General features: G+C 49.8%; 1 protein-coding gene across 2 annotated transcripts in view; it reads left to right on the top strand.

Moving 5' to 3' along the window:
* The first annotated feature begins 4,403 nt into the window (after nt 1-4,403).
* LOC132567094 (GRAM domain-containing protein 2A-like) overlaps nt 4,404-10,428 on the top strand; it is a 65,104-nt gene continuing 59,079 nt past the window's right edge. The window contains exon 1 of one of the 2 annotated variants that reach the window (XM_060232709.1): nt 4,404-4,501. In XM_060232709.1, coding sequence (XP_060088692.1) covers nt 4,461-4,501 — 41 coding nt within the window. In that variant the 5' untranslated portion in view covers nt 4,404-4,460. Of the gene's footprint in view, nt 4,502-7,801; nt 8,123-10,428 lie in introns of those variants that run through there. The other variant, XM_060232708.1, reaches the window with a different exon arrangement.

The raw sequence follows: 10,428 nt of genomic DNA, 5'->3' as shown, positions 1-10,428 counted from the left end.
GTTAGATCACAGAAAGTAAATAGGGTTGGTACTTGGAAGGGAGACCACCAAGGAAGTCTCCAAAGAGAAAGGGAAATCACCTCTGCCTCTCACTTGCCCTGAAAGCTCCTTGCTGGGCTTGCCATAAACATAGACACATAGAGCTAGAAGGGACTCCCAGGGTCATTTAATATCATCCCTGTACAATGCAGGAAAATTCACAACTCCCCCCCATCCATTCCTCCAGTGACCCCTGCTCTATGTCCAGAGGAAGGCAAAACACCTCCAGGATTCCTGGGCCAATCTGGCCTGGAGGAAAATCCCTTCCTGACCCCAAAGTGGTGATTGGAATTTCCCTGGCACCTCCCTTCCTGCCCTCCCTCTCACCATCTGCCTAAATTAATGGTGAGTCATAGAATCAACACTGTCGTCAGACAGCCATCTAGCCACTGCTTTAAACCCTCTAAATAGGAGAGCCCATAGCCTTCTGAGGAGGCCTGTTCCACTGAGGAACTGCTCTGTCAGAAGTTCTTCCTAATGTTTAGTCAAAAACTCTTTCGATTTAATTTCAATTTGTTGGTTCTGTTTTGGGGCCACAGGAAACAACTCTGCTCCATCCTCTTTATGACAGCCCTACAGATATTTGATGGCTCTCATGTCACCTCTCGGTCGTCTCCTCTCCAGGCTAAATATACCCAGCTCCTTCAATCTTTTCTCATAGGACTTGGTCTCCAGACCCCTCAGCATCATCTTTGTCACTCTCCTCTACGTCAGAAGTGAAGGCACTATCCCCTGCATCAGCCTCCAGGCGTCATGGCAACAGACTAGATAGCTAGATAGTCACACTGACCCTTCCTTCCTACACATATACACTTCTGCCTCTATCCTTTTGAAGTGTAGATTGTTTTCTCAGGGAACTTCCTTCCATCCACCCTTTCTCACACAATGCCTCTGACCTTCAACCTTCACCCACCAGGAAAGACAACATGCCATCCACTTTTGGCACCACGAGGAAGATGGCCCTCTTGCCATCTGCTTCCATCCTCAGCTCGTAAATTAGTAATCTCTCCTGTCTCTTCTCTTTCCTATCCAAAGTGTGCTTCTCTCATAAAGAGAGGAGTATTTTCTCCTTTTAAATTTGCAAAGTCAAGTGATGCTTCTGCGTTTGTAGCTTTATTTAAGCACTCTGCTAACTAGTGGGAACGGGCCTAACGATACCAGTTAATCCCAACACTCTATACATATTCCATCTTTATCAATCTCTTCTTAAACCGCAGGACCCAGAACTGAACACAGTACTCCAAGTACTTGTTGCAACTTGACAGCGCTTACACAAGCCTCCCCAAAGATCTTTTGAGGAAAAGGAACTGCAAATCACGTAAAATTAATAAATGCTTCCTGGTGTGGCCGAGGCTTGATGGTAGGGCATCCACTGCACTTTGGTGTCGTGGTTAAGTGCGTGGACTCTTATCAGGGAGAACCAGGTTTGATTTCCTACTCCTCCACTTGCAGCTGCTGGAATGGCCTTGGGTTGGCCATAGCTCTCGCAGGAGTTGTCCTTGAAAGGGCAGCTTCTTTAAGAGCTCTCTCAGCCCCACCAACCTCCCAGGGTGTCTGTTGTGGGGGAGGAAGATAAAGGAGATTCAGAGTGGAGGGTGGGATATAAATCCAATATCTTCTTCTTGTAGAAAGTACTGAACAGGGCAGACCTTGCTTAGGTTCTGAGCCTGGATGAAATCAGGCTGCCCTGAGCCACCAAGGTCAGGGCTCAAAGTTGTTTCCAATAGAAACAGATTGCTCTTTCAAACATTTAAACTGTTTACACTGTGCATATTTTTCACCAGCACTGCTTAGGCTTTTTAAAAACAGATGAAATCATACTGCAATAAGCACACTGGCAATACACGCTCTGCCAGACATGAACCTTAACCTGGTGTCTTTTGAGGTTTCGCTGCTCTCTTGACCCACAATGCAGCAAAACCAGGCCTTATTTTGGGCAGAAGCTCACAGGAGCAGAGCTCCAGAACCTCTAAACTTTATTGTGCTCTTTCTTTCTTATTCCCGCCCCCCATACTCGCTTCCGGGCTCCATTATTCAAGCCTCCTGTGAGAATTTTGCTGAACTCTAAGATTTGACAAACTTTCTGATATGGGGAAATAACCAAAACATATAAAGAAGACAGATGGAAATCTTCCTCATGCCACATCGGAGAAAATAATTTTAAAAGTATGATGAGAATAAGGTTTTATGATGGCAATTCTAATTCAAGAACCATTTTAAGGTAGATGCTGAGCTGATATAATTTAGTACACCTTCTGGTGATGTCAGGGGTGTGCGGCAGAGGCAAGTGAGTTGTGTTAATGAGCTCCAGCCCCTCTTTTTCTACAAAATGACCCCTGAGGTGAAGTAAAGTTGCATGAGGAAAGGCTGAAGAGTCTGGATGTTTCACTTTTAGAAAAGAGATGATCAAAGGGAGACCCGATAGGGGTTTATAAATGATGCATGGGGTGGAGAGAGTCGACAGAACTTTTTCTCCCTCTCCCCAAAGGCTGAAACTTGAGGGCACCCAGTGAAGCTGATGGGCAGTGTAAAGTACTGGGGTTGACGCAGTAAGAGATCAGAGGCGGAGAGTGATTTCAGCAAGCTTTACTTCAGGAACACCAACACAGACTGAGCTCTATTCAAACCTCCCGCTCCTTTATACAATTCTTGCCCCCTTCTGATTGGACCTTAACTATGTACATGGATTGGCTATTTACAGAGGCCTAAGGGCCTATCAGGGTACAGTATGAGCCTAGATGTTGATTGGCTACTTATGTTTCAATCCTTCCCCTGATTGGGCACGCTTAGGCCTTCTCTGGAACCCTGGTGTGGAGTACAAGCTTGGCTTGTTCAGCTTCCCTCCAAAAGTAACAGTTCCCTCCAAAAGTAACAGTTCTCCATTTGAACCTAGGACACAACAGGCAGGAAGTTCAGGACTGACCAAAGGAAATACTTTTTTACAGAGTGATTGAAATGTGGAGTTGGCTGCCAGAGGCTGCGGTGATGGCCACAGGAATAAACTGCTTCAAAAGGGGGTTAGAAGAAGAAGATATTGGATTTATATCCCGCCCTCCACTCCGAAGAGTCTCAGAGCGGCTCACAATCTCCTTTCCCTTCCTCCCCCACAACAGACACCCTGTGAGGTAGACGAAGATATTGGATTTATATCCCGCCCTCCACTCTGAAGAGTCTCAGAGCGGCTCACAATCTCCTTTACCTTCCTCCCCGACAACAGACACCCTGTGAGGTAGATGAAGATATTGGATTTATATCCCGCCCTCCACTCCGAAGAGTCTCAGAGCGGCTCACAATCTCCTTTACCTTCCTCCCCCACAACAGACATCCTGTGAGGTGGGTGAGGCTGGAGAGGGCTCTCACAGCAGCTGCTCTGGGTCTGCCAGAGCTATGGCTGACCCAAGGCGATTCCAGCAGGTGCAAGTGGAGGAGTGGGGAATCAAACCCGGTTCTCCCAGATAAGAGTCCGCACACTTAACCAATACACCAAACTGGCTGGTTAGATAGATTCACGGAGGAGAAGTCTATCGATGGCTGCCACAGTGACTCAAGGGAGCCTCCACATTCAGAGATACTGAACCTCTGAATTCCAGAGCCAGGAGGCAACATAAGGGAAAGGCCTCAGCCTCCATGCCCTGTTGTTGACCATCCAGAGGAACTAGTTGACCACTGTGTGAGGCAGGATGCTGGACTAGAAGAACCACTGGTCTGATCCAGCAGGGCTCTTCTGATGTTCTTATGAAGGCCTCGGCCTCTTTGCCCTGTTGTGGGATTTTCAAAGGAACTGATTGGCTACTTTGTGAAACAGGATGCTGCACTAGATGGACCACTAGTCTGATCTAGCAAGGCTCTTCTTATGAAGTGACCCAGTTTAAACAACACAGCAGCTTGTGTGAAACTGGGGGGGGAGAGTATTTGCATTAAAGTGAGTTGTTGTGCGTGGGTGAGGGGAGTGCAGAGGGTCTCAAGTGACACAGAAGCAAGAACAGATCCTGTGTGGGCCTGCTTTTCTCATTTTGTACCCTCCCCCCTTCATGCGTTGGTGGGTGCGCAAGCCTGCGTCCACCTTTTGCGCAGGTGGAGGCGTGTGGTGGTGCTATTTTAAGTGGCTTTGCGTCTCTGTTGGTAATGCAGAAGCAGCATTTGGCGACAGCGCTTGGCCTTCTTGAGAGTAGAAAAGTTAAACCTCCGAGTCACCGTGGAAACAGTTTGAAGGGTGTGTAAGTCACTAGGCAACTGAGGCTTGGAAAGGAATCACCTTTCTGTACTTTTCTCTGAGGCCTTGCATTTAAGGTCCATGTGGCCAGTGAAATTCTATCTGGGTGTGAGCTTTGGACTCTTCTCACCTGGTTTGTTGATAAAAACCAGCTCCTCGCCAGAACAGGCTTGACAGACGGACAAGAAGCAGCCAACGGAAGACAGCAATGGACCAGGGAGACGCCTCCGCGGAGCACCCGAGTGAGCCGTGAGTGAATTTGCAGCTAAGTATATTCTTTATTCAATAGCTCAATTTACAGCCTAGATATGAATTAAAATTCTGTTAACTTTTCTCCCCCGATCCACAAAAGGGTGCACAAGCTCCTGTACTTTTTGCCCCCCTTGCATTATACGATTTTTATCTATATCTGTACAAATAAACTGTAACAACCAACATCTTACTGCTACAGAAGAGAAACTACTGGCGGCCTTGCACAGTTGGTAAGGAAGAAATATCTGAGGACTTTGGGGGTGGAGCCAGAAGCAAGGGTGTGACAAGCACAACTGAACTCCGAAGGAAGTTCTGGTGGGGTTGCCAATCCCCAGGAGGGGGCAGAGGATCCCCCAGTTTGGAGGCCCTCCCTCGATTTCAGGGTCATCAGAAAGCGGAAAGGGGAGGGAAATGTCTACTGGGCACTCCATTATCCACTACGGCAGGGGTGTCAAATTCATTTGTTAAGAGGGCTGGATCTGACATAAACGAGACCTTGTTGGGTCGGGCCATATTGGGCTGGGCCTTGTGTATTCCTACTTAAGATTAGGTAGCAGAGATAGAAACTTTATAAAGGACACAGACAAACACAAGTAAAGATTTTTTTTTAAAACCCTTAAACTAAAACATGCTTAAAACATTACCGCTTGTTGGTCTTGAAGGTGCTTTATTTGTAGTTTTCCAGTGGAAGCCAGGGAACTGGGCAAAGGAAGTTCTGGCTCTTTCATTCCTTCCCCTGGGGACCAGGAGGGGGAGGAGCCTCAGCCAATAGAAGGAAGAGAGGCTTGGCTCAGTAGTTCTACTGTGCGATTGAGAGAGCCTGGCAAAGCAAGCTCTCCATCCCCCCTTCCTCCCCAAGGGAGGAGCCTCAGCTAATAGAGAAAACAGAGATTTTGCTCTGTAGCTCCTATGCGATTGAGCAAGCCTGGCAAAGCAAGCTGTGATGCAGAAGGAAGCAAGAGAGAGGGAGAAGGAAGCAGATGGCAGCCAGTTGCTCAGGAGCCTTATAGGAGCCCTCTGGGAACCTGATTTGGCCCCTGGGCCGCATGTTTGACACATCTGAATTAGATGATGCCAGCTAAGTACAATATGCATTACTGTCCTTCAAGTGGGAGAGAGCAAGGTAGCGGTAGGGGGGAAAGGGAGTGCCAGATACCGTGGAACCCATTGCTGTCCTCCACCAAACACCTGGTGGAACATCTCTGCTTTACAGGCCCTGCAGAACTGCATGAGGGCCCACAGGGAGTGGATGCTGTTTGGCAGAAAGTTCCCCCAGGTTGGGGCCAGGACTGAAAAGGCCCTGGCTCTGGTAGAAGGCAGCTGGACATCTTTAGGGCTAGGAATCACAGTAGATTATTTTCAGCAGAGCAAAAAGCTCTTGGGGGGGGGGGGGACATACCAGAGAAGGCGGTCCAGACCTCTCAAATCTTTAAAGGTCATTATCAGATCCTTGAACCTAGGTACAGTGCTGGAACTGCCACTAGGCAAACTAGGCGATTGCCTAGGGTGCCAGTATTCTGGGGGTGCCGAATTTGGTGCCCCCCATGTGACTAGGTGATGTTATCAGTTCGGGGTGGGGGGAAGTTAGCCTTGCCTAGGGTGTCAGACAGTTGAGAGCCAGCTCTGCCTAGGTAACAATATTTTACATCTTATATAGTCCATGTTTTATGTATGATTATAGTTGTGTTTGATATTATTATGGAACATACAGTCCTTGTGTGTGTGTGACACAATCAGACCTCATTTTGGGCAGGAGCTCACAGGAGCAGAGCTCTGGAACCTCAACATTTTATTGTGCTTTTTCTTTCTTAACCCCCCTCCCCATACTTGCTTCTGGGCTCCATTGTTCGAACCCCCTTGAGAATTTTACTGAACTCTAAGATTTGACAAACTTTCTAATATTCCCAACACAAAAAAAATGGGGGGAAATAACCAAAACATAAAGCAGACAGATGGAAATCTTCATCATGCCACTGTGGCCACATAGGAGAAAATAATTGAAGAGTATGATGGGACAGGAGTACAGTTTTATTATGATAACTATAATTCAACCAGCGTTTTAAGGTAGATGCTGAGCTGATATAATTTACTACACCTTCTGGTGATGTCGGGGCAGATGCAAATAAATTATGCAAATGATTGTGCTAATGAGCTCCAGCTCCTCTTTCTTTCTATGAAATGGTCCAACTGCAGATTCTGATCAGGTGACAGCAGGCGATGGAGAGGTCCCGCCTTTCGCCCCCTTTCCGCAAAAGTTGTCTGTTAGCCTTGAGAAAGAGCCTCCTATGCCATAAAATGCCATTTTATGGCCACTGGCAGCAAGCCGTTCCCTCATGTGGTCCAGAGATCAAGGCACGCAACGTGTAACAATGCCAAGGGGAGAAAGTGGGGAGGAAGCTGGGAAGTGCATTTCTTTGGGGGAAAAACATACCTACTTCCTCTTCTCTGTAGGTGAGAGGGCTGAGGTAGGTTATAAGCAGCCGAAGAGGTGCCTTCAACTCCCCTCACCTTGTTCACTATGAAGCAGGGGTGGCCAAAGTGGCTTGGAAGCCACATGTGGCTCTTTCACACATATTGTGTGGCTCTCAACGCCCCCATCGGGAGGGAGTCGCCACAGGACCCAATGGCCGGGCTTTGGCCAGTCTCAGGTACCACCTCTCCCGCCCACCCCCAGGGTGTCCCCAATGCCCCCAGATCTCCCCCGCCCGTTTGTCTCCTTACGTCATTTAAAATTGCTTTCTTTCCATCTCCCTCCCCTCCCATTTGCTTCCCTCCCTCCTTCCCAGCTCCCAAACATTTGACGTTCATGTCTTACCGGCTCTCAGACACCTGACACTTATTCTATGTGGCTATTACCTTCAACTAATTTGGCCACCCCTGCTATAAATATATCACTTCTCTCTCTTTCCTGGTGTGGGTTTGGAAAAATTGGTGTTTTCAAAGAGGACAGCACCTTTTGGCTTAGGCCTAGCAACGTGTATTGCTCCTTCCACCCAATTCCAAAGGTTTGGTGGTTTTTATGTATTTATTTATTTTTTAAAAAACAACAAGGTAAAAAGACGAATGCTGGTTCAAATTTTGCCGCATCTAGCCCACCCGCCTTTTTCACAAAAATGGCCAAACTGGAAGGGAAAACACATCTTGATTCCTCGAGCGCAGCTTTAATCATAGAAAGGGAAGATCCGAATACCAAAAGCGGTGTTGACAATGAGGCCAAGAACTCGCCAGGGGGCGCTGCGTGCAATGGTGGCTCTCCCTCCTCCTGCGGCTGATCTGGAGTCACTCCAATTTGTTTGAAAGGGCTCCGAATCAAAGTCTGCTCTGCCAGCCGACAGCCTTCTGAACGCCTTGGGGGTGGACTCGGCTCGGGTTCCTCTCGGAGCAAACGAAGCTTTCCTTTTTTCCGGAGGTCCAAGAGATCCACTTTCGACTTGAAGGTGCCAGATTCGACAGCTGGGGCGAGGAAAGGGGAGGAGACCTGGCGGGTGGGGAGGGCCCGGCGTGTGCCACATCAGGGCTCCCTCCTTCTCCGCCCATCTGCTGCACCTGGCATTCCTCTGGGATGGTGAAGCTGGGAGTCGCCACGGGACCCGACGGCCGGGCTTTGGCCAGTCTCAGGTACCACCTCTCCCGCCCACCCCCGGGGTGTCCCCAATGCCCCCAGATCCCACCCCCCGCCAGCTTTAGCCCCTCCCCCAAGCAGAGCGGGGAACCCACCCAGGCGTCCTGGGTTTGGGCCAGATCCACTCCTTCCCATCGTCAGCTGTTTGCCCAAAAGCTGGGACGGGGGCGGGGGTCCTTCCTGATAGCCGGACTCCCGTCCATTTGACCTCCTCCACTCCTCACACCTCCGGTCACTGCGGGAATATTAAGAAGCCAGGCGTTCCGACTTTCAGTCCGCATTCCTGATTCCATTTCGAATCTGTTTCCAGGATTTGGAATGGGGGAGGAACTGAGGCCTCCCGGTTCCCAGGCTGGCCCTCTGCCCTTCCTCATCTCCCCACCTTCCATTTTTCTTCCACCCTCTGGTATCCTGCCTCCCTTGGACAGGATAGCAAATGTACTCTGTACATGATCAGTGGTGCTCTGGTCCTGAGGGTGGCTCTTAGACGTCTTAAAATGAGCGGTGTCTGGTTCTCTGTGAGGCTGCTGTTCCACATGAGTGAACGGACCGCCCCCTCCAACCTGGCTTGAGGGATATATTGTAGATCGGGATCATAAGAAGAAGAAGAAGAAGATATTGGATTTATATCCCGCCCTCCACTCCGAAGAGTCTCAGAGTGGCTCACAATCTCCTTTCCCTTCCTCCCCCACAACAGACACCCTGTGAGGTGGATGAAGATATTGGATTTATATCCCGCCCTCCACTCCGAAGAGTCTCAGAGCGACTCACAATCTCCTTTCCCTTCCTCCCCCACAACAGACACCCTGTGAGGTGGATGAAGATATTGGATTTATATCCCGCCCTCCACTCCGAAGAGTCTCAGAGCAACTCACAATCTCCTTTCCCTTCCTCCCCCACAACAGACACCCTGTGAGGTGGGTGGGGCTGGAGAGGGCTCTCACAGCAGCTGCCCTTTCAAGGACAACCTCTGCCAGAGCTATGGCTGACCCAAGGCCATTCCAGCAGGTGCAAGTGGAGGAGTGAGGAATCAAACCCGGTTCTCCCAGATAAGAGTCCGCACACTTAACCACTACACCAAACTGGCTGATCACCTAGGGCACTGGCCTTCTGGGGTGCTGAACTGGCCACCCCCCCCCCATGTGACTTGGTGATGGTATCAGTGCGGGGGGGTGGGGCAGAAGTTAGCCTTGCCTAGGGTGCCCCACAGTCTCGGGTCAGCCCTGCCCTCAGATTGGAGCTGGTTGACAGCAAGCCCACAGGTTTCTCAAGGCAAGAGATGAACAGGGTTGGTTTGCCATAGCCTGCCTCTGCGTAGCGACCCTGGACTTCCTGGGTGGTCCCCCCTCGAAGGACTAACCAGGGCCGACCCAGCTGAGCTTCCAAGATCTGGCAAGATGCCTTTGATGCTGTCCAATAAATCAGAGCTGCCAAATCTATTGGGGGGGAGGGTGGTGGAACCAGCATGAGAACTGCTGTGCTTCCACAAGTGAGAACATGTGGTTTTTACAGGGAGCGGGATTCTCTGGGAAAGAACAAGAGATGTTACAGGCAGGTGGTGGGGCTGTGGCTCGGGGGTAGAAGAACACCTGTGCAGAAGGTCCCAGGTTCAGTCCCTGGCATTTCCAGTTCAAAGATCTTACATAGGAGGTGTTGGTAGACACCTTTCCCTGTCTGAGGCCCCAGAGAACTGCTCCCAGCGGGCTGCGGCTCAGGGAGTAGAGCATCCACTTGGCATACCAAAGGTCTGGAGTTACCAGGGAACAGGAACAGGTAAAAGGTGATGTGAAAGACCTCCGCCTGAGACCCAGTAGAGCAGACTCTACTGACCAGTTTGGAGGAGAACACCCCCCCCCTCCACTCCTCCAGCTGGGTGGCCTTGAGTCTGTCACAGATCTCTCAGAGCTGTTCTCTCAAGAGCAGTTCTCTCAGAGCTCTCTCAGCCCCACCTGCCTCACAGGGTGTCAGATGTGGGGCGAGGAAGAGAAGGAGGTTGTAAGACACTCTGAGACTCCTTCAGGTAGTGAAAGGAAGAATATTCAACACCAACTCTTCTTCTTCTTCTTCTCTGACTTGGCATAGGACAAGGTCATGTGAGTAGTACATACAGTGGAGGAGTTAACTGGGACTTAGGGTTGCCAACCCCCAGGTGAGACCTGGAGATCTCCTGGGATGATGACTGATCTCCAGATGACTCAGAGCTGTTCTCCTGGAGAAAATGGCTCCTTTGGGGGATGGACTTTGTGGCACTGTACCCTGCTGAGGTCCCTCTCCAGCTTGCACCCCAAAATCTCTGGCAATT

This window comes from Heteronotia binoei, chromosome 2, assembly GCF_032191835.1.
Source record: "Heteronotia binoei isolate CCM8104 ecotype False Entrance Well chromosome 2, APGP_CSIRO_Hbin_v1, whole genome shotgun sequence".
In the NCBI taxonomy this organism is placed as follows: Eukaryota; Metazoa; Chordata; class Lepidosauria; order Squamata; family Gekkonidae; genus Heteronotia; species Heteronotia binoei.
The sequence above is the reverse complement of the archived record's forward strand: the minus strand, read 5'-3'. Positions and strand labels throughout refer to the sequence as shown.